The 24,564-nt window shown below is 39.5% G+C and overlaps 1 protein-coding gene across 3 annotated transcripts in view; it reads right to left on the bottom strand.

Annotated features, from left to right (window-relative positions):
• Positions 1–17,281, bottom strand: part of dot1l (DOT1-like histone H3K79 methyltransferase) — a 28,062-nt gene extending 10,781 nt beyond the window's left edge. For 2 of the 3 annotated variants that reach the window (XM_023267261.3, XM_023267258.3), the window contains exons 1-21: positions 16,909–17,281; positions 9,168–9,211; positions 8,986–9,060; positions 8,552–8,615; positions 7,944–8,172; positions 7,554–7,648; positions 6,920–6,982; positions 6,756–6,811; positions 6,247–6,326; positions 5,184–5,252; positions 4,986–5,092; positions 4,252–4,293; positions 4,081–4,176; positions 3,684–3,906; positions 3,453–3,566; positions 2,305–2,396; positions 2,055–2,156; positions 1,321–1,458; positions 984–1,109; positions 238–677; positions 19–115 (exon numbers count right to left, since the gene is read on the bottom strand). In XM_023267261.3, the coding sequence (XP_023123029.1) occupies positions 19–115; positions 238–677; positions 984–1,109; positions 1,321–1,458; positions 2,055–2,156; positions 2,305–2,396; positions 3,453–3,566; positions 3,684–3,906; positions 4,081–4,176; positions 4,252–4,293; positions 4,986–5,092; positions 5,184–5,252; positions 6,247–6,326; positions 6,756–6,811; positions 6,920–6,982; positions 7,554–7,648; positions 7,944–8,172; positions 8,552–8,615; positions 8,986–9,060; positions 9,168–9,211; positions 16,909–16,989 (2,433 nt within the window). In that variant the 5' untranslated portion in view covers positions 16,990–17,281. The remainder of the gene's footprint in view (positions 1–18; positions 116–237; positions 678–983; positions 1,110–1,320; positions 1,459–2,054; positions 2,157–2,304; positions 2,397–3,452; positions 3,567–3,683; positions 3,907–4,080; positions 4,177–4,251; positions 4,294–4,985; positions 5,093–5,183; positions 5,253–6,246; positions 6,327–6,755; positions 6,812–6,919; positions 6,983–7,553; positions 7,649–7,943; positions 8,173–8,551; positions 8,616–8,985; positions 9,061–9,167; positions 9,212–16,908) is intronic. The other variant, XM_055016877.1, reaches the window with a different exon arrangement.
• Positions 17,282–24,564: the final 7,283 nt, after the last annotated feature.

The following is a 24,564-nucleotide window of genomic DNA, read 5'->3' on the forward strand; positions in this document are numbered from 1 at the left end:
AGAAAGATCAAAACGTACCCTCTCAGAGCTTTTAGGATTATTCTGAGGATCGGAAGCATTGGGAGAAGGACAGTTCTGCTTGGCTCCGAGTGGAGAGTTAACGCCACCCAGTTCCCTAAAAAGCACAAAAACAGGTAAATAAAGCTTTATGTAGCCAGCAGTATAACGCCTTAGGAAACAACTGGGAGATCTTTGAATAAAAAGAGATATCATTGGCAGCTTTTAGTAGAAACCAACCTGTGTGTGGTCAGCCCTGGACCTCTTAAGTGAGCAGAGGCAGTAGGATCCTGGTTAAGGTGCCTCCGCAAGGCAATCTTGGCAGGGGAGAAGCGAGTGTAGTCAGGAAGAGCATGGGAGGAGCTTTGCTGCCTCTGTCGAATGTCGGGGGTGGCAGGCACAATCTCGTGGTCAGGAGAGATGGGCAGGTAGCGAGAGAGAAGCTCACCCTTTGTGTTGGCTCGGTCAAAACAGGGTGAGCTGGTGCCATTGATGGAAAGCTCTGGGCTAATACCGTTGAGAGCTGGGGCTGAGGACAGGCCGAGCTTAGAAGAGTCCATGTCAGTGGAAGAGCGTGACTCTAGGCTCTTTCTGTATGGGGAGCCCTCACAGGGGCTGTAGGATTTGAGCTGAAGCAGCTCCTGTTGCCTTTGACTTTTCTCCAGCTCCACGATACTGATCTACAAACAGACACCAGGGGGAAACATTACACAGGGAAACAGGAATGCTGCAACAATGCTGAAATGTCTAGGAAAATGTCTGTGACAACAGTTCACACTTTTCATCCTGATAACTAAACAAGTTATTCATAGTTCAAGTGAAGATAGAAATGTTTCCTGAGATGGTAGAGTGGTGGATGAAAGGCATGTGACAGGATTGAAGAAGTCAGGAAACATAGCAAGTACAGGAGAGTGTAATGGAGGAGGCTAAGAGAGAATTAAGCATTTGGAAATGCATTCAATGAACTGAAAAGGTGAACTGTGTACCTGCAACTCCAAGCAGTGCCTCTGTTTCTCAGAGATCTGTCTACGTAGTGCCTGCTTCTCTTTCAACAAACTCTCCAGACACAATGAGCCCCAGTCCAGCTTCAGCTCCTCACATCGAGACTTAAGCTGGAAAACAAGACACACAATCACTTGCTATTATTTATTCACTTGTCAATATCAAAATGGAGAATACCAGAGTCAAATATATCTACTTAGTACAGGCAGCCTTTTGTGATACAAAAGCAGAACAGCAGGAGCAAGAACAGGTGTGTACCACTGGGGATGATGGTGTACTAAGTTGAGGGTACAACAATAGTAACAGGCTCTGAGGCCTCACCAGTAGCAGGCTGTGGTCTCTCAGCAAGGCCATGTCTCTCTCAAGCTGCTTAGTCTGCTCTTTCAGCTGACGGTTGTGGGCTGATATCTCCTTCTGAGCCTGCAGGAGGTCCTCCACTGTCAGGGCCTTAACTCCCAGCTGTTCACCACACAAACACATAGGCATACACGGTTTTATACCAGCTACAAGCAGATCATGCCTTAAAACACTTCAGTAAGTGAAATTACTGTCTTTGCTGACATCTAGTGGCCAAAATTCACTCTGTGCTGCAGTGATGTAGAAGTGTTTTCAGGGTATGATACTGACAACCTCATCAACAGTGATGACACTCTGGTTACAGCTTTAACCAAAGCACCTGACATGGATGCTGGCTGTACATGAACATTTTCAGCCAGAGGGTCTTTATGTTAAACTACAACACTGCAATACAACTCCCAATGTAAACCGTCCTCCTTCTTTCACATACAAGCTGCTTTATTATGTCTGTAAACCATGTCAATCTACAGCTGGAATGAACAGAATGAGATTTAAGCTATTCATGTGGCCTGTGGAATAGCTGTATTTAAGCACTAATGGTTTAGGCATATGCTGTACTATGCAAAGCAATCTTGATTTTTTTAAACACCAAGGAACGTCAAGACAAGAGAACAAAGTGGTGCATTTTCTGGTTACTAATATAAAAAGATTTCTAGTCACTTTACTGCATTTGGAGACAATAAAGTATCACTTCCTACCTCATCCAGTTTGGTCTGAAAGAGACCCTTGATCTTGTCCTTGTGGGACTGACAGACTGAATGGAGCTGCTCTGCCTGCCCTGACAGGTCCCTGTGTTTTTGCTAGAGACAAACAGAAAAAAACTAATTAATTGGTGGAATAAAACATTGATATTTAACAATGAGCAAGGCTGCTGCTTAAATATGCATATAAACATGCACTGTAGTTGCAAATATATCTGTAGTGACTGTGGTGACATTAGTAAAATACCTTCTCCTGCTCTAAAAGTTGCTGCAGGTTGGAGCGGTACTGAGGAGTCTTCATGTAGGCCATAAACTGGAGGTACTGAACTTTGATGTTATCTGTTAAAAGAGTAAATTGTGGACAAAGAGAGCAAGAGAATTACAAAAAAGAGAGGACATTTTTTGTCAGAGCCAGTAGAAAAGCACATTGATATCGCATTTAGGCAGACAGCGTGTTTAAAAAATGAATTGGTTATCTGAACAGGCTATGAGTCACTACTTCAGACCTTTCATTTGCAAATTTGAACCTCTCAATATCTTATAACATGATTTAAGCGTGTGGACTGTTGTATTACCTTTTCATATAGTAAATTAGCTGTTTCAAAATCATTTCTTCAGAATTATACCACATTTTTCAGATCATCTGCTCATATTTACATATAAATGTTTCCCCAAAACTATCTGTTTTAATCTAATCAGCTAATTGTATTTTGTATTCTGATTGGCCATCTTTATTGTATAGGAGATATTCTATCTCAAATAATCAGAGATATTCCACTTGACCATCTCTTACTACTTGAAACTTCTTCTATCATAAACTGTGACACTTAAAATGGCATCTATTAAGGCTAATAAATTAGTAAATTAATAAAAAAAAATATTTTCAAGGTAATTTTTTTTTTTAAATTGCCAGTCAACCTACTTTTCTGCACATTTTTTTTTCACACATTGAACGACATGTCAGAAACCACTGATGATAAAAGCCTGGAATATTCAATGCCATTTGTCATCATGCTACTGATTCAGAATATGCCGTACTGTAAGTACGTCAAATAAGCTCTGATTCTGTGTGAGCTCAAGTCCCATCTTTGAGCACACATCAACAAAAAAATTATAGCAGAGTCTATTGAGTATCTGGACTATGTGCAGACGGAGTGAGTACAGGTATATTTATAATAATTTCTTCTCTTCGATCACCCATAACCAGAGACCATGTGATCTACTTGTCCAGTATGGCGTATTGCCAATCAATGGCAATGATGAGAAATGACAGCAAAAATTTCAAACCTTTATCCGTAATAGTTCTTGAGATTTTGTCGTTCAAACATAACCTCAAATGTCAACGTGTGAAACAAAGTGCTGAATGTGGTGTAATCTGTGCCTTCATGAACTCACCTAGCAGTTGTTGCAGACCAGGAGGAGTTGGGCTCAGCAGCAGTTGACTGGGGGGATAGTGCTGGACCTTGGGAGGTAGCTGGTAGAAGGGACTCTGAGGTGGCCGGTACGCATCTGTATGAAAAGGAAAATTCTCATGTAAGTGTATTAGCATTAAATTTGAGCAAACTGGCCCATTTCAGGTGAAGAACATCTACAGAATGCTGTGTGTTTGTGTGTTTGCCCTCTGACCCTGAGGGGGTGCTGCAGAAAGGGTCTTGGCGTGCAGCAAATCCAATGCACTCTGATTCTTTTTGTTTTTCTTCTCAGCAGCTGGAGTAGCTTTCTTGGGTCGACCACGTTTCTTATTGTTCAGCTTGCGACCTTTGGACAAGAGTCGGGCTCTCCTGGGTTTGGCAGAGGGCTTGACCACTGTCACCAAGCTAGGACGCTCCTCTTCACCACAGGAGTCCTGCTGCAAGACAACATGAACAACAACATGTATTCACACAGAGAGCACAGAGGCCTTGTCCTGCTATATTGATTGAATAGAAAGCAAAAAGGCAGCACATTTTAAATTGATTTATGATTACTCCTGGTCATACGGATTGCGTCCCACATTGAATCTTCTGAATTTGTCCTTTCCTACCTTGTTCTGTTCTTTAGGTTTTGTGGGCGTGGTGCTATTGCTTTTGCTGTCCTTTGTGTCTTTCTGTTGACGTCGCCTAGCTGCCTCTTGCTCCTCCTAGAACAAAATCCAACAAATTAATTGTTTTACACAGAAAACACAGAAAATATAATGAAGAAGAACGTGACTTACCCTGAGTTTAGGATTTTTGAGACTAGCAAAATAGTTTTCAAGCTGAAAGACAAGGAAAATGTGCACATTAGACTAATATTTTCATTACAGATACAAGTGTTTATATTCCAAAACTGTTCAAACAATTTTTGTTTTTACATCATCGTGAAAAACCCGACTCGTCCACAGTTAGACTTGGGACCATGATTCAAAAATGTCATTGATGTTTTTTAAATTCCTGCACTGTCTGTACTTTATTCAAAAAAGAAGCTTCATGTGTTATTAGATAACCATCTTTTGTAGTGCGTGCACAGGCTGAAACAACAACTTCAGGTGGTAACAAGAAATACAATGACACAGTGAAACCATCACCAGTATTTTCCAGGCAGCCTGCCAGCTTTCTAACAGCGATTCTCACTGGTAACTAGAGATTACTTTACCCATTACTGGAATGACAAATACATCAGGGCGATCCAATGAGCCGAAGTGAGCCTCTGAAACCCTCAGTGTCCTTAGATTGCTTACTCTCAGGACTGACTACTCATTAAGATGATAGCAGCTGTTATTATGGCATCCTATCTCTTGAGTTTAGGCTACTATTTCTCCCTAATGTATAATTTGTTTGTGCTGCTTCAGTAGTTTTCTAGTGTTTTATTAGGGTGTCCAGAACTCCTCTGCTAGAAATTCTACCCTGTGCACTTGACTTCTCCTCCTCTGCTACTGCAACAGTAATGAAGGTAACCCTCAGTACTTACTATGGTGCGGTCTATGGTATGCAGGTAGTAGGAAACCGGCTTTCCAGTCCAGGACACGGAACCTCTCAGTGGAGAAAGCTCCACCACACGCATTATTGTGCCAATATCTGCAGAACATAGAGGGAAAAAAATGTGAAACAGAAATTAAAGAAAGCCTTCAACATAAAAATCTGCTTTTCCAATACTGCTGGCACTTACCACTCAAGTTTCGACTGTTGATTCTAAAATTTAAAGGTGCAAAAGGTTTGGAGGATACAATTTTCCCTCCTGGAAAGAAAAAAAAATGAACCGACGAAATGAATACATACAATTTTTCAGCTGATGTAGCTCATTATATAAAGCAAGCATCGGAATAAACACAAGCAATTCCCCAGCTGATACAGTAATCCACAAACACACTAATCATTTTGTTGTGTTTACTATTTAAAACTGAGAATCAAGTGGCTTAATGAAGCCAAAAGTCAAGTGGCTTTCTGAGAGCTGGCACATAGTAGTCACTGGATATCACCAGCTCTTGTTATTTCAATTAACAATGAGAACAGCTGAATAAATGTTTCCAGTGAGCCTGGCCGTCACTCCCAGCACCAACAACACTACGCTTTGATGTTTACACACACACTTCAAAGATCTGCTGCCACGACAAAAGGCTACTGACACCTTCTATTTTTAAGTCTTATTTGTAAATCTTTGGTTTCCTCCTGAGCTCTTATAAAACATCTGAATTTGCTGTGGACTAAGTCAATGAGTGTTATTTTAAATAACAAATGAGCACATAGTATACTGTGGAGATTAACAGTGGAATGAGGATCCCAATTTTGTATCTTTTTTTCTTCCAATAATTTTTCTGAAATCTACGACACAGTAAAGTGCCCTAAACACCAAAGTGTCCTAATATTTTCTGAATCATTGTATGTTTCTGAGACTACTAAATTTGAAAAAAATGTATAAAGCTGCCTTCAACAGCATTAAAGATGTGACTAAGACGTTCAGATCATGGCCTGCTGGCTTTAGGACAAATTGAGAAACATTTGAATTAAAAAAGAAAATACAAAGCAAAATACAACACAAAATGCCTAATTTAACTTTGGCATTTAAATTAGGATTTTAATTGTTACCCTCTTTCACTCTGAAATGTAGAGCCTTTTATGTATTTGTGAGTATTTCTGAGGTGAACACTAAAGTGAAGGTTGATATACTGCAGTTCTTTTAAAAAACAAATGGCAACCTGTGAACCAAGTACTTATGAAAAAAAAGTACAAACCTTCCTTCATGTTAGCAAAGCGCTCCTTCAGCTGGTGATCTACCTCTGGACCAAAGGCAAAGTTATTCACAAAAATAATACTGCAAGACAGACAAAGGACACATTTTAGATCTCAGGCTCACAGTAAAAAATTAATTACAAAGCAAATATTGAGCTTTTAGAAAAATGTTTCAACAAAGTTCTTAAGGAGTTCTGACTAAAACTGGAAACTGCACCTTTTCCTGATCTTAACTTATATTCCAATACTTCATTTAAGTTAAACAAAATATCAGAATCAGAGGAAATAACTATGAATAACACATAAAAATAAGCTTCCCTAACAGTGACTTTTATTAAAGGGACTATATTTTTCTTTAGTCTTGCGCAATGGACTAGACTACATTACATTGAACAGAGGTTCTACTTTTGTGGTCCTTTAGTGAATAAATTTAGCTTATAAATCATCTCATTTGCATTAAATGGAAATAGTGTCTCTCAGACTGCCACTGTGACCAGGTGTAGTACACCACCTTGTGTTGGCGATCCTTTCTTTCCATTCCTCAGACAGAAAATCACCTCTCTCCAGCTGAAAAATAGCATAGATATGTTAAAAATCCTGCATACCTGTAGACCTGCAGTACAGTGAAGTCTTTCTAAAGTGTGTACGGAGCAAATGTCACAGAAGTCGACTTACTGTGTACTCCCCATGTTTCTTCCCATACCATTTCATCCACTTTTTAAACTCTTTATCCATGGTCTGAAAGACAGAATGTGAATCCAAACAAATAATATTAAAGCAGAAAAAAATAAATCCCAATGTTCACATAAAGCCTCTTTCTGACACCACGTATTTCTGTGTGTTTTAGAATCATAACTAACAATGATCTTTTGAGTTGGATTTGCAACTGTTAAGTATAACTAAATTTAGACGTTTTGCGATATGAGCACGTAGCACAGTACACTTCGGGTCGAATTTCTGGGCTGAAAATTTTTCTGTGTAGACACATTGTTAGTCTGAATATGTGATAGGCTGAGACATGCTGCCGCAGGGAATCAGCAAGGTGAAATATTAAGAAAAAGAAACCCAGTCTGAAAGCTGATAAGCCACGAAGACATAACACAGCACTTTTTGGCAGACTATATTTATTTTCTCGGGCTGTCTATGGTGGCAATCATGCTGTGCCAACACTGTCATTTCACTACAATGACTCGGGAAGAAGTGATTTTTTATACAGCGCTGCTGTCTGTCTAAATGCAGCTCAAGTCTCACTTTTCTCTGCCCTATTCCTGAAATATACATTTGCTTCTGTTAGATAGAGTGTAGTTACCTCTGCATAGGTAGCTGGAATGTCTGCTTTCTCTACACCATAGTAGTGTTTACAGTTGGTTGCTGCTGCAACCTGCAGTACCACCTGCCCCACTCCTGCAAATAAGAAACAGTTGATTTCATGTCTTACAGCAAACACACCAAGACTGATGATCTTGCCATTTATACTAATATCCTGACCAACTCTTACAAATTCAGATATCTTTATAAACCTAAACATGTTTATTTCTCTATCATCATGTATTTAACTGTTTCCTCTATTAGTGCACTATTAAAATACTATAACCCTTAAAAGTCTAAAGACAAACTTTGGCGACTTTTTCTCACAATTTCACAATTCAATTGGTTTCTTTTTAAAAACCTCAACATGCCAAAGCATCAGCAAACTAACCACTTCCGAGGTCAACAAAGGTGTCCTCTTCCATCATTTCCATCTCATCAATGATCTGAGCCACCAGGTCGAAAGAGGTCTCTCCATAGACCTCAGGGGAGAAGGGTTCATAGTTGTTCAGCTTCTCCGGGTCAGTCACTGAGTGGTTGTACACCTGCTGTAGGATGTGTCTCAGCAGCCCATTGGAAGGACGCTTGTTTAACTTCATGGGCTGGGTGGTCCCCTTCCACTGTAAGATTAAATGTCCACCAATTAATATACTTACATATGCAGTATTCCCTATAAATCAGGGAGAAGAACATCATCACTGGTCGTTAGGAAAACCTGCAGTTCTCTGATCACTAATGCAGGAAGCAAAAAACTCAAGTTTTCTGAAGAAAATCCAACAAATTCATGGGCAAAATATAAAGAAACTATATTGTTTCTGGTATCTTAATTTACAACTTAAACTAAAAATAAACAATTATGAGTACATTAATGGGAAATTCAGATTCAAGGAAACACTAACGCATAGATTAACATCAGTGTTTTCCATGTAACGTTTGTGACTAATACTTATGTTTACTTAACCTACAGAACAGTAAAAAACTTCACACATATGGACTCACCAGCTGGTGAATGCTGTCAATGGCCCTGTTGTACTTGTCACAAAGTCTCTGCATACTCTCAAAGCTGTGAGAAAGAGAAAACACAAAGTTAAAGTAGACATTTTAACAAAAACACATTTCACCTGTGTTCACACTGACATCACAGGAACAATTTCCATCATAATGTAAGTACCAAAAGTCAGGTAACTGTTGGGGAAAAGAGCTTTGTGTTTTAATTTTGGTCATCTGTTTTGAGTGAAGTGTAGCTGTAACCTCTTTCTGTTTCATAAACTTTGATCTTAAAGCATTGATGGTGCTTTTTCCTGGTTAATTTCATTTCAAACTGAAAGGTAAAATGCTCTGAACAAAGGATTTTGGTGTGGATTTTAGTTGTTGTTGTTCTTCGGTGTCAGTGTAGTGACACACAGTTTAACATGACACGATCCAAGTCTCACCTCTTGGTGTCATAGTCAATGAGCACGTAGTTTTCCATTGCCAGTTTGAGGTCTGGGATTTCCTCACACACCCACCTAAAAAAAACCCAAACATAAGATCATCACTAACTCAGGCCCTTGACGCAGTAAAGTGAATGTGGGAGTATAAAAGGGTTCAGTCAGAGGGTGGAAAGGTCACTTACCGAATGGTCTCGATGATTTCATGAGCAGCATCATGGTGTTTATCCTGAGGAGAGAAGGATGGGCAAAATGTTACTAAACAGTGCCGCATATTACAGTCTGAAGCAACACAAATTACAGTCTCCAATATGACCATAAAGTTTGATCAAGCCCTCGCAAGAACAGCACAGACAAAAACTAAATTTTAAAGCCTGAGCGATGATATGATTTTTTGCTGGGCTGTTTCATAAAACTGCACTGGTTTAAGCAAAGTGTTCCTAATAAACGGGTAACTGGTATCTGTATATCTGACCATTAAATACACATTATAAAAAAACTACAAACCAGGTAGTACAATACAGAAATAATACTCATACCATTCAAGTACAAGCACTTTTGCCTGCATCAGCTTTAAATTTTCACAGCTCTTTATTTAAATATCTGGTATATAATTTACTTAAACTTCAGCACTTTAAAGGAAACAACAGGTCTTGAAATCTCCCGAGTAAAAAGAAATTAATATGATAACACAATATATCAGATTGTAAGCTGATGATTATTTCCTGACAGGCAGTTTTTGCTATGTGTATTAAGTATTTAATGCTAAGAAGAACTGAAAAAACAAACATTGATTCAAAAAATAAATGCGGTAACATCTGATAGACTTAACAGTCACCACAGACTAACTGTGAGCAACTGTGTGAGTATTCTTCAGATTACTCCAAAACTCTGCCACTGTTTACAACAAACACTACACAGCACACACACTATGCCGTCTGAATGAAGCAAACTCCTAACCACAGCAGTCTAGTATGGAAGCACACGTGCTCAGATCAGTCTCTGTATCAAAGCAGCCGTGTGTTGTGTTTTTCTGCAGGTTTCCAAAGACAAGGCACCTCAGATATCATTGTTGTATACGCACAAAACGGAACTTAAAAGTTGCACATAGGACGCAAACAGAAAAGTTGAATCACAAAATGAAAACCCTACAGGACCATGTGTGTCCTTTGCATATAAACACTGCGGAGATGTGGGGAAATTGATGACATGGAAGTTGAACTGGTGAACTTAACTGAAATTAAGCCTTCTTACAGGTCATCAATCATAATCATATCGACGATGTGATCAATATTCAGGTAAGAAATGCTATACTGTGTTTATGCTTATACAGATACGAATTATTCATCTGTGATTCATTATTAAATATCGTGAGGCAGCCCACAGCAAAGGTCAAAGACGCATCAGGTGGCAGATACTGCTCAATCTGGCTCATACACGTGGACAAAATAGTTGGTACCCCTTGGTTAATGAAAGAAAAACCCACAATGGTCACAGAAATGATTTGAATCTGACAAAAGTAATAATAAATAAAAATTTACTGAAAATTAACCAATGAAAATCAGACATTGCTTTTGAACCGTGGTTTAACAGAATTATTTTAAAAAATAAACTCATGAAACAGGCCTGGACAAAAATGATGGTACCCTTAACTTAATATTTTGTTGCACAACGTTTTGAGGCAATCAAACCATTTGTGTAACTGTCAGTGAGACTTCTGCACCTCTCAGCAGGTATTCTGGTCCACTCCTCATCAGCAGACTGCTCCAGTTGTCTCAGGTTTGAAGGTTCCTTCTCCAGACGGCATGTTTCAGCTCCTTCCACAGATGTTCAATAGGATTTAGATCAGGGCTCATAGAGGCCACTTCAGAATAGTCCAATGTTTTCCTCTTAGCCATTCTTGGCTGTTTCTAGCTGTGTGTTTTGGATCATTATCCTGTTGCAAGACCCATGACCTGCAACTGAGACCAAGCTTTCTGACACTGGGCAGCACATTTCTCTCTAGAATACCTTGATAGTCATGAGATTTCATTGTACCTGCACAGATTCCAGACACCCTGTACCAGATGCAGCAAAGCAGCCCCAGAACATAACAGAACCTCCTCCATGTTCCACAGTAGGGACAGTGTTCTTTTCTTCATATGCTTCATTTTTGCATCTGTGAACATAGAGCTGATGTGCCAAAAAGTTCCAGTTTTGTCTCGTCTGTCCATAGGACATTCTCCCAGAAGCTTCGTGGCTTGTCAACATGCAGTTTGGCAAATTCCAGTCTGGCTTTTTTATGATTTGTCTTCAACAATGGTGTCCTCCTTGGTCGTCTCCCATGAAGTCCACTTTGGCTCAAACAACGATGGATGGTGTGATCTGACACTGATGTACCTTGACCTTGGAGTTCACCTTTAATGTCTTTAGAGCTTGTTCTGGGCTCTTTTGTTACCATTCATATTATCCATCTCTTCCATTTGTCATCAATTTTCCTCCTGCAGCCACGTCCAGGGAGGTTGGCTACAGTCCCATGGATCTTAAATTTCTGAATAATATGTGCAACTGTAGTCACAGGAACATCAAGCTGCTTGGAGATGATCTTATAGCCTTTACCTTTAACATGCTGGTCTATAATTTTCTTTCTAATCTCCTGAGACAACGCTCTCCTTGGCTTCCTCTGGTCCATGTTTAGTGTGGTTCACACCATGTCACCAAACAGCACAGTGACTACTTGTAACCCTATAAATAGGCCGACTGACTGATTACTAGTTTGTAGACACCTGTGATGCTAATTAGAGGACACACCTTGATTGAACATGTCCCTATGGTCACATTATTCTCAGTCTTTTCTAGGGGTACCATCATTTTTGTCCAGGCCTGTTTCGTAAGTTTATTTTTTAAAATAATTTGGTTGAACCACGGTTCAAAAGAAATGTCTGATTTTCATCGGCTAATTTTCATAAAATTTTTATTTATTATTACTTTTGTCAGATTCAAATTATTTCTGTGACCACTGTGGGTTTTTCTTTCATTAACCGAGGTACCAACAATTTTGTCCACATGTGTATGTCCTCGACAGCCAGCCTCGCTATCCTGATTTCTTTTTCACTCAAATATGTTAACTGATTAAAAGAACTGGAGAAGAGAGTATGGGAGCCTACTGACATGCTTTACTTTGGTCATAAATATGGTGTATTGACGCCACACACCTATATCAAACCACATTAAATTTGGTTTTATGAGACGTATCTTAAATTAGAATTCTTAACTGTTGAGTCACTTATTTACAATAATTGACATGTCTACAGAAAAGCAGCATTAATCTGTATTCACATCTGTCTACTTGTAGATCTTAATTTAATCTGAAGTAACTCTAATTTTCTTTCAGGATATCTGTTAAATTAACCCTCTGAATCCCAAATCCAATTGCAGCCGTGATTGGCTTTAATAGAAATCACCAAAACTATACAATCTATCTGAGTCACAAATTGTAAAAATGCGAAAAATAGTCAAATTTTTTACATTTCCAGTGGTCCTTGAACTAGTCATCTTTCATTCCATTGGAAAACTGAACCAAAGCTAAGACTAAAATCATGACATTTCATCAAAGTTATATGACTCATTACACAATTTTACCAAATATAAACCGCTTGAACTAACCAAACTCTGTAAAAAAAAAAACACATAAAAAGTCTGTTCCTCTGCCCAACTGTGAAGCCATGAGTGACTCAGCTGTGACTGTCACAAGACAAATAAATCTGGGACTTTTTGACTGAACTAAGCTGATTTCAGGTTTTTACACAGAGCAGATAGAAGTATGGAAATAATTTCAAAGTGTAAATGGTAAAATAGCTGTAGTATTTAGAGTTTGCATTTTTTTCCCCAGTCCTTAACTTAAATGTTCAACATGTTGATTCCATTTTTCCCCCAATTTTTTGGAAAATAGTTAAACCAAAGCAATCCAAATTGATTAATTTCTTTTTAAAATTGATTTATGCCCTAACATTTTTGACTTCTCTCAACTTTTAGCCATGATTGTTCTGTTTCCATAGAGGTGCCGGTCTTTCTATTGCAGAGTGAAAATGAACCCCTGGAAAGTAAAACTCAGATGAAATAAAAAAAAAACCCCGAAACTACTCAGAGTTCAGACGGTTAATTCAAACTGTGCTGACACAGAAAGCATCTCAATTGTGTTTTCATCTGTCTCACGTGCGTCTGTTAGGGAATCATGTTAATCCATCCAGCTGTCGACACAGAGCACATTATGGCTCACATTTTACTTGTGCTATCACACTCAGAAACTGAATCTAAAGTGTATTTTTATGCCTTAACTGTCTTTTCTAACGTTTTGCTGTGCAAGCATTCCAACAGGTTGTGTAATTGGGCTCCTTCAAAGTGCTGGGGGGCGACATACAGCCTCATGCAATGCCAGAACACCTCCTGTGCAGACACACAGGGAGCACCGGAGCTGCTGCTCTGCTAACGTACTGCACAAATTACGCCTTCTGTGTGGACAAGACACGGTCAGACTTTCAAATCATGTCTCAGAAAATCATTTAAGATAACGTGTCTGAAAACAGCACTTCTGTCTACAACAAAAACTTAATCAAATAAGATGAATGATATTTGTCCCAGGCAGGGAAGCTATACTTAGAAAACTTAGCTAGAGTGTGCTGAGCTGCTCTGGGAGTAACAGGACTCAAGTTTCACCTAGAGCGCAGCCAGCCTGAGCCTGTTGCCGGAGCTGACCCACTGACCCACTTTCTAACTCCTGCTCCAGCGCATTGCCAAGGATAGCCTCCACTAGAGAGAAACATGGGAGGGAAAGTGAAAAAAAAAAGAGAATAAATCAGACGGTAAAAGCAACGAAAGTGAAATCGAGGACAACAAAAAGAAAAGGGGAAAGAGAGGGGGCCAGAGAAAGGAGGGGAAGCCTGCTATTTGTCAGCTGTTTGAGGCCTGGCACTGAAGCCGCAGCTAACTGCTCACAGCCTGGAGCTCCCGGCTTCCCGCTCAATACTGCCCGCCACTACTACGCAAACTTCCGCCAAAGCTAAAACATGCATGCGCACACACTCAAATATGCATGGTTACATACACAGGAAATCTCGTGCTATTTCTGTCAGCGCAGCGTTGCAGCTACATTTTCACGCTAGCTGCTAGCTGTGCTGCTAATAAGCAGCTACACACAAGCTACAAATCTTCTTAGACATGCATGAGCACAATTGATTTTACACTACACAGAGAAGCTGCACAAAAGTATGCGAGTGTATGAAACAGACTGTGTGAGCAAGCGAATGAGATGCAGTGGCTGTAGGTCACCTGCTCACACAAAGACGGCACACAGCAACACCAGCACAGGGCTGCTGCTAAAAATAAACACTGTCTGAAAGGGAGAGTCAGACAAAAAGAAAAGAGGACCCTCCTCTCTCCCCACTGTGGGTCCAACTGACGCATGTACAACTCCTCCTCTCTACACCACCTCGTCAGTCAATCTCTCCTCACATCAGTGTGACGCGTTGTGGGTGTAGGGGTTTTTACACCACACACTGCTCCACTATGTACACCTCAGCACCCTACAAGAACAAATGACTAAAGCAAGCTCACACGTAAACTACACTCACTCGCCACGGAATACGTCAGATTCTCAGTGACAAACTAATGTGACTTCAGTACCTGAAACTAAATATTGATTCAATTTTCTATCTTCTAAGTCAGGCAGATGTGTGAAAAATGTTTTTTGTATGGCTACAAACATAGCCCCATCCAGCAGAGCAGCCCTGACAGAGTACAACCGGTCACATGTTGACAACAACGAGAACCTCAGATGACCTGCATTGGCCGGTTGCCAGGCTTGAACATAAACACTGTACATTAAAATCACAAACAAAACCAGAAAGGCACGACTGCAAACATGCACTTGCATTTTTTTGTTGTTGCTGCACTAACAGTTGAAACCTTAGTACTATTTGATTTTAGAAAACAGGTGATCAACAAACCAAATATGGTCTACAGTACTTGAGCAGCAGTGTGTCGTGCAGGACCAGTTAATGCCCACACCCAGAACCAGATGGACAAAGAGCTGCAACACACCAGAGGTGCTCTTCATATGGAAGCATTTATAGATGCACACATGTGGGGATTCAGCGAGAGACAGGGAAAAACTGGAATGAAATGCAGGATGAAAGAGATCAATAAATGGGCTCGGTTCTAACAGCACGCCTTATGCTGCAAAAGCTTGTCCAACAGCCATGTTTTGTGTATCGAAACACAGACAACACTGTGTTCATGCTCTGTGGGTGAGACGGGCAATCTTAACGCTCTGTGGGAGTGAAGAATGAATCTACATGGAATGAAATCTGTTGTTACCAGCAAGCCATTCAAAATGGATAAAACCAGACTGAAAAAACAAAAACACTTGTTACCGGCATGTGTATTTGAATAGTACTAACATGACACTGGTGAACAGGGGTGTCTCTTATATCTTCTTTCGTGCAGAGTTGACCATATGGACAAAAGAGGAGGGGAGAACAGAGAGGAAGTCTTTCCCCTTTGAAAACAGGAGGAGAGCACTGCGTGAATAGGCTCCATATTGCAGAACTCCACATGCATCAGCTGTTTCTAATTCAAACCACGACAGCTAGTCTCAGTATAAATACCTATCACACAGATCAACAATACATTAAATTCCTGACATGACTCGCTCTCCTGCCTATCCTTGCCAAGCATAACATAAAAAAACAGGAATTGCAATGCATGCGGGAGGGAGGAACTTTGAGCGTTATCAGACTCAGGCTGGGTGTGAAGGGAGGGTCAACTATGTCAGCCAAAGCAGAGAGGAGTGGCTGATTACATCAACTCTGACTCAGTGACTTCAAAGTTATTCACTGCATATTGTGATGATGGATAAATAGACGACAAGATGGAACTGAAATTACCAGAATGACTGACAGGGTGAAGCGTGGGTGGACAGAAGAAATTCAGAGATCCCCCTCAGACATTCTGAGAATATTCTTTTTTCAGCCAGTACTGACTGTCTCACCGCAATTACTATAAATGAGAAACACAGTTAAAACTATCTATATACCACTGAAAAGACCACAGAACTTGCAACCGCTTCCCTTTCCGCTTCTATTCAATGAGTCAACTGCAATCACTCACTGACATGCTGACAGCTTCATGGAAACACAACATAGAGAAAAGACTGTTCTTTCTGGGCAAACACGACTGCTAATGCACTGAGAACTGACAGATTGGGGATCAGCTGTACGCGCGGGGTTCAGACTATCCCACACAACTCATAAGGATGTTATTAGAAAACACAACACAGAAAGCACTCGAGGAATGCAACGCTGCCATCCAGATAAGAGCAGCATGGACTCACCGAGTTCATACATGCACACACACACGTACACAACCTCCATATCTGTGTCCCCTGTGTAACTGTCACATGGTGGTTTTGAACAGATAAAAACAGCTTTAAGACATATATTAACACCCTGGGTTCAACTCCACGTGTTGAAAGAGGAACACGGAGGATCACAGTCTACACACTTAGGGTATAAACTTAATTATCAGCACGCCGACATGATGATTAATATGGAGGGTCTGCTCCAATTTCAAAACACTGTTTTATTGCTGGGTGTCACTACTTTTACTACCTACAACTGCACTCTGATCATATGTACCGTAGACAGTATGAGGCTGTTTTCTGGCAAATACTAATAGAAGCACAGGGGGAAACAGTCTAAATATCTGGTCAGTCCTGGGGGCTTACTGGTAAACCATGTCCCGACCAGTATGACCTGATTCCCCGGACGAGCGTGCCGTAGCTCCTTCTGCTAGCCACTGTTAGCGAGGCAGCTAACGCAGCTAACAAAGACAAAAACAAGAGACAGAAGCTAAAAACGTAACCGCTGACTTTTGTGGTTTAACACTCACGTATACTGGTAACGGCCACGGATAGCCAGCAGGTTCTGCTCCGACCGGCGATTTGAGCTTGAGCTCCAGCTTTTCTCCCATTCTCCACTTGACGGCGGCTCGGCTGTGATCGATGGCTAGCTAGCTGCTCTGCTCTGTGTTAGCGAGCGAGTTACAGCGTGAACATTTTGGAGGAAAAAAAACACTCGAAACGTGTGGAATAAAAAAGACGTCGACGCTCGTCACGCGGTAAACGCACACACGATGCGGTCAAGTGTGCGAACGTGTCCGACTCGGCTCTGAATTTTGAATAAAATGCCGTTTTTTATGTCCACTGGCAATAACACCTCGTCCGTATCGCCGCCATCTTGCCCGGCATGAATAAATATGGCACGGGGCCACTGGCGGCGGAGGGGACACTGACGTCACCGAGGGGACCGGGATCGGTGCGCGTGGGCCGGCCACGCTGAGCACGAGCGGTGCTGTCGTCCCCACGCCCCGCGCGAGAGCTTCGGTAACATCACGACTCCGTTCACGGATGCGGATCGTTTCACGCGGAATTAATGGTCTCACATTTTACTCAAAGTTTACTCCTTTTTCAGAGAGTCCAGGAACAACTTTGTCACCTGCAGCTTGTTTTACAACAAAATAAGCAAAATAAGCCTCGGCTTCTGCCTATTCCTTTTTCGGTTTCAGAACTTGTAAAAAATATTATTGTGTGTGTATATATAAATATAAATATATATATATATATATATATATATATATATATATATATATATATATATATATATATATATATATACACACACATATATACATATATATTGTTTCGTTTGTTTTTCTTTCTTTTTTGTTGTTTTTTGTTTTCTTTTTCAGCTTCTTTTTTTCTTTTTTGTGAGAGGAGTAGGGGAGGTGGAAAGAGAGAAAAAAGTTTCCTGTAAGAATGTATTTTTTTTGTTAACTGAACGCAAAAAATGAAATTATTGTACTGTAATTTTGTAACCGAAGTAAACCATTCATTCATTCATTCATTCGTTCGTTCGTTCGTTCATTCATTCATTCATTTTAAATGTTTTAAATGCAGACAAAACCAAATGTATGCTCTTTACTATTTCAAAAACTGCCAGATAAGCACTGTCTGGAAATTTTTTTTTGCAAGAAATGGTCAACAAATGGAGTTTCACTTTTAAATATCTAGGATTTTTAATTGACGATCATTTGTCTTTTAACCCTCATGTCGTCCTGCGGGTCAAAATTAACCCGTTTTAAAGTTTCAAAATGTGGGAAAAAATATATTTTCACAGTGAAACTTCTGATGTCCACATTTTCAACATTTTTGGGAAATCTTTGAACATTTTTTGGTGGAAAAAAGAAATGTTAAAAATGTTTCTTAAGAACATTCACACACAAAAATCAACCAAAATCCAGCGAATATTGCCTGATTTTGGTTGATTTTTTTTGTATGAATGTTCTTAAATAAAATATTAGACATTTTACTGACATATATGTAATCACTTTAGATATTTTTAGAATTTTTTTGGAAGATTTTTAGAAATTTTTGGAAAATATTTACAAGAATTTTTTTTGCCAAATTTGGGGGAATTTAAAAAAAACTTTTAAGGGAAACTTTTAAAGAATTTTTGGAATTTTCTTCCTGAAGGTTTTGCACATTTTCATAAATTTGGGGATTTTTTTGCTGATTTTTTGGATTTTTTTCAGACAAGGAAACAATATTTTTTGGTGCCTATTAATGAAGACAGCAGGAGGGTTAAGGAGCACATTCAGTATATGGTAAAAAAAACAAAAAAAAAAACAGAACTGAAACTCTTATTAGGATTTTAATACAGAAACAAGTCTTGCTTTTCCTTTTGTGTGAAACAGAAATTGGTAGAAACAGCCTTTTTGCCTGTTATTGACTATGGAGATGTGTTGTATATGAAGTCTTCTGCTAGTTGTCTTAGCATGCTGGATAGCGTGAACCATGGATGTGACATTCATTATCAGATGTGCTCTCCTTACTCAGCACTGTGAGCTCTATTCTAAAGTTAACTGGACATCTTAAAGTGCCCGACGTCTCAGTCATTGTTTATTTACAGAACCATTCTGGGTATTGCTCTTTCCTATTTGTCTTGTCTTTTAACAAGGAAACATGGAAGTCACAATCTCCATCTATGGATTGTCTTCAGTTCAAAATCATTACCGTCTACCTGGTCTGTGTTTAGGTGTTATGTGTGAGAAAGTTTTATTGTTAATTTTATCTGTTGTTTACCATTTTTAATGTGACGATGCTGCTGCCCTCTTGGCCAGCTCTCCCTTGTAAAGGAGATCTCTGATCTCAATGGGACTAACCTGGTTAAATAAATGCTAAATAAAATGTGTGACCCGAAACTAAGTTCTGTAAAGTATTTTTGGCTGAATTTTTAGAATCGAATATGTTTTCAGTACAGTTTTTTTCTTCTTTTTTTGTATTTGTGCTCTCAAGTAAACTCAGAAACCCAGTTAAGAGTTCAATATCTCCAAGGGCAAATAAGATAAGACAGAAGTTTATTCATGGCAATAAAATTCTTGTGCCAGTTATTGCTCAGAAAATAAAATTACATAACAAGACAATAGAGGCATTGCCAAACAGTAAAGCAATAAGATATAAGTTTGATATATTAGTGAAAATAAAAAAATAAGCAAGGTAAAAGAAGACAAGCATAAAATAGTAACAAGCAACACTGGCAGTGATACTGAGGTAGTAAAGTAATATCACACGTGATGTAAAGATACTGCACATAAAATTGCATTATTACACATGATTATGGAATATTGCACATGAAATTGGAATATTGTACATAATACATAATACATTTCTTTCATCATTAGCTGTCAGAGAAAGAAGCGCTGATTCTAATTCTGTAAAGCACACATTAGCTGACCTTTGATATGTACACAAAGACATGAAGAGATGTGCTGATATGCAAAATGGGTCGCTCAAGTCTGGATCAATGGACTTGATTAAAGTCCTCAGTGAGAAACTGTGTCACTGGAGTATTCACAAAGACACGCCGTTTGTCAGAAGCCTTACAGTTGTGTTCCTTCAGTTCTAACAAAGTTTCAAACATCTTTATGTAAATTCAAAAACTATAAACGGTCGACAGTGTGGGCTGAGCTCTTCCATACATATTTAAAAACTAGTGGGTGTATCAAGAAACTGATTTATCATTATATAACATCATAATACAGATGTCTCCTTTGTTATGTGGAAGGTAGGAACGGCTTGATAAGTAGAACAGAAACATGCTGGTAACAAGGATTTTCAGATTTAGCAATCAGGAAATCAATCAGGGAAGGTTTAGTACAAAACATGTAAAGATAATTTGGTAATTTTTAGGCAAAGTAGAGTAAAAAAAAAAAAGAGTCAACAACTGGGTTTAGACTTTGCCATTTTACTACAAAGTATGATGATTGCAAATGACTGATATTTGAATCTTCAGTTCAAATGCACCAGTCTGGACTGTTCCTTAATCTCCAAAAACATGAATGAACAAAAGACATTGTTCTCTTTGCAGTCTGCATAACTTTGCAATCAATTTATAGCTCTGCATGAAACATCAATTATTCATAATATATACAATTCATGCACATTTATTCCTCCTGTTGTCTTCATTTACGGGCACCAAAAAATATTGTTTCGTTGTCTGAAAAAAATCCAAAAATTCTGCAAAAAATTCCCCAAATTTCTGAAAATTTGCAAAACCTTCACGAAGAAAAAATTCCAATAATTAGTAGTATTATTTTAAAAAAGTCCCCAAATTTGGCAAGAAAATTCTTGTAAATATTTTCAAAAATGAGTAAAAATCTTCCAAAAAATACTAAAAATATCTAAAATGATTACATATATATCAGTAAAACTTCTAGTATTTTCTTTAAGAACATTCACAAAAAAAAATCAACCAAAATCCAGCAAAATTCACTGGATTTTGGTTGATTTCTTTATGAATGTTCATAAGAAACATTTTTAAAATTTTTTTCCCACCAAAAAATGTTCCGATATTTCCCAAAAATGATGATAATGTGGACATCAGAAGTTTCACTGTGAAAAAAAATTTTTTTCTCCACATTTTCAAACCTTAAACCGGGTCAATTTTGACCCGCAGGACAACACAAGGGTTAAAGATACACTTAATATACACTCTTACAATAGTAACACATACATGTCTCGAGTATGATCTCATTCAGAATAGAATAGAATAGAATAGAATAGAATAGAATAGAATAGAATAGAATAGAATAGAATAGAATAGAATAGAACAGAATATGCTTTATTGTCATTATACAGTGTATAACGAGATTGTGCTGTAGACTAATTACAGTTTGTTACTTACACAGTTCACTGCCTGTCTGTGAAGTGTCCACAGTAAGTGATGGTTTATGATGGATCATGCGGTTGAGGGAAGGGAAGGGTTACGATGTGGTCGAGTCACCATGTAATTTTGATAATTTGTTTGCCTGTCTACCTACTTTTGTCTTCCCATACAGTGAGGCGCTTCCTGCAAAACAATTTAAGGCACCAAAACAGTAAATTGAGAGTGGCTATGGCAGAATATGGGATACTTTAGGTTAGTTACTTGCTTGGTTTTGATGTAACAAGAAATTAAACATGAGGACGAGTGACTGGAAAGACAGAACAAGTGGAGTCGAAAGCAGCATTACTTCAGCTCATTCACAGAGGAGCTGGCTGATTCATCCTGACAAGCTGCAACAGAACCCGTATTGTTTAGAGGAGGCTTTAGTCATGTGCAGCCTGAATGTGAGGTGAGGTTAGACTCAAAATGCTGGTTTTCAGCCATGAAAGGCTCATTTCACAATTACATACCAGTTTTACTAAACCGAAATAAACGGTTACTTGAGTCTGAAAGTATTTCCCAGCGTTCTTTGTCAAAGATGATGAGTGGAATACACTCAGAAATGTCTAAACATCTTGCATCAAATGGAATATGTCTGTCTGACTTCTGTGTTTTACTGAGAGATGAGGATTCGCAACAAGATGAGCAGCGAAGAGAAAGAATCCTCCACCTGTTTGTAGAGATTGTGAAGGAAACAGTGAGTTTTCATTTACAAATCATTCACTCTCCCACACAGAGCTGCAGAATCTGTAACAGAAGACAGTGATCTCCAAGTATCACAGATGCTGCAGAATGAATCAGAAATATTCTAGATGATGAACTCAAAGAGCACGTAGCCAGTTAAGTTTGTGGGAGGACTGCTGAAACTCAACAATCTCACTGTTCTCAGTCTGTTCTTATAAGATAATACCATTAAAATGAGGAAAAATTGGATTAGTTCTACTTTCTCCTGCCTTGTGGCAAAAGAAAGACAACATTAAGTAATGTGTACTGCCTTTTAGTGAAGCTTATTTAATTTCTGCATCCAAAGACCTTGGCTGCAAATTAATTTAAATGCATAAAGCTCAGAAATGCTAAAGGCAGCACAGTAACAAGGCTATCAGTGGCTTGACCTGGCGATTGTGAGTCTTATTGCTGCAATGCACCATCTACGGTTAAAGGCTTAAAGGTGCACCGTCATCGAAACTTACACAAGAGTAGGGAAATTTATTTGTCATGCTGTGTTGGCTCATTTAATGTGAGACCATTTTCTACAAACCTCACACATATCCCAAGATTTGCACGTCTTATTTTAATTTTTTTAAATTTTGACTAAAGGCAGCTTGTTGTGTTTAAGTCAAATCAACCTATGTTGTCATTCAGCTGTGCATACGACTGTAGGCAGGCAAAATGAGAATAAAACAGAAGAAAATAAAGAACATAATTTAAAACACACACATCCCTGAGAGGTATTGCAGCTAAACTGAAAATGAAATTAAAATTGTCTGTTTCAAGTGTCCATAGGAGCAGCCTGTGGTTAAACTGACTCTGTGAATTATAATAATTTCTAACTATAACTAAAACAAAAGTGCAGTAATGTGCTTGTCACACCTTCCAAATTATTCCACAAATCAGGTGTCAGTAATATGTTTCAACCCACATGTGTGAGGCTTCTGTTTGCTTTTTCTGTATTGGATGTAGAGATGTGTGGACTTCAGCAGCCGTCGACAAACCATTTCACTCAAATCTGTTCTGAAATACCATCAAATCTAATACACACACCAATTACCTCCACTAATTAACTGACCTTTATTTCAACCATGGCCTACATTTTCATATTAAAGCACTGACCTGCTCTCTTAGCACAGAATCTAAATGCAAGCAGATCTCTCTCCTCCCTTTTCTCAGCACAGAAATCCAGACAAATTGGATCCTGTCTGACTAGTATAACCCTGGAAACGCGGAGGGGGGAGGCGAGCTGCTGGCCTCGCCGCTGTGTGTTTAAACATGTCAGTGTATATGCTGCTGTATGTTGAGGAGAGGGGAGCGATGGCGGCCTGCCACAGTGAACTCACTGACCGGGACCCCCCTCCAGCTCCCTGAGCAGCGCTGAGGCCAACTTTGGGATGAGCGCCAGCATAGCGAAGCTCAGGCACAGCTCAGCTCAGCCAACTGGAACACACAGTCGCTATGTAGATTTCTGGGATCTTTCACGGTGTGTCAGATTACAGCGAGCCTTGTCCTCTTCAGAGCATCTTCTGCCGCCATGCCAAGGCCTTTTTTTTGGATTTTGGCGCGAAACACAGGCTTGGCGGTAAACAACACGTGCCAACGCATATAGGTATAGACTACACAAAAAGGTTTAAAAGTGCTTTTCCTGTCACTCCCCTGCAACCAGACAGACCCTGAGGGTGTCACACATAAGTTTACCAATGAGGACAAACAATGCAATCTGGGAGACCACAGGGATCTAAATATTTCTGTTCAATGTGTTGCCTTTATGAGCAAAAACAAGGTGTGCCAGCTCTGCGTGAAGGGAAACTGTGTGAAACTGCTGCCACCTACAGGACTGATGCTGCACTACAGGTCAGGTGCTTGTACCCAAAGTGACAAAACCGATCAGCCACAACATTAGGACCACCGACAGCTGAAGTGAAAAACATCGATCATCTTGTTATAATGCAATGTTCTGCTGGGAAACCTTGAGTCCTTACATTCATGTGGATATTTGACACCCACCTAAACACTGCCAGTCACCGACCTCAAACCCTCAACCCACCATGGCAACAGCAGTCCTTGATGCCAGTCACCACCCTCAGCAGGACAATGCATCCCAACATATAGCAACTGCTCAGGAGTGGCCTGGGAATGTGACATAGCTAAAGAGTTCCACACTCCCCAAACCCAAATCTTACTGAGCATCTGTGGGATGTTCCAGGATGAGCCTGATCTAGGTAGATCCCACCCTGCAACCCACAGGGCCCACAGGATTCACTGCCACAGGACATCCCCAAAGGTCCTCTATCCACTGGGTTAGAGGAGCTTTAGCTGCACCAACACAGTATCAGGCAGGTAGTCATAATGTTATGCCTGATCGGTGTACACCTGAGAGGAGATACATCACAAGCAAAGATCTAGTCAGGAGAAAACAACCTTCATGAGTGCCATAAAACAAGGTCTGTGTAAACAAACCAATACTTTCCTTAAAGAGAAATGTGACAAAAACAAGAACGCTCTATTATTTTAGGTGATTTTCTGTGCAGATATGACCTCTGCTGAGCTTCCAAAACAAGCTTTTGAGGTT

The sequence above is a fragment of the Amphiprion ocellaris genome, chromosome 2 (genome assembly GCF_022539595.1).
Source record: "Amphiprion ocellaris isolate individual 3 ecotype Okinawa chromosome 2, ASM2253959v1, whole genome shotgun sequence".
Lineage (NCBI taxonomy): Eukaryota > Metazoa > Chordata > Actinopteri > Pomacentridae > Amphiprion > Amphiprion ocellaris.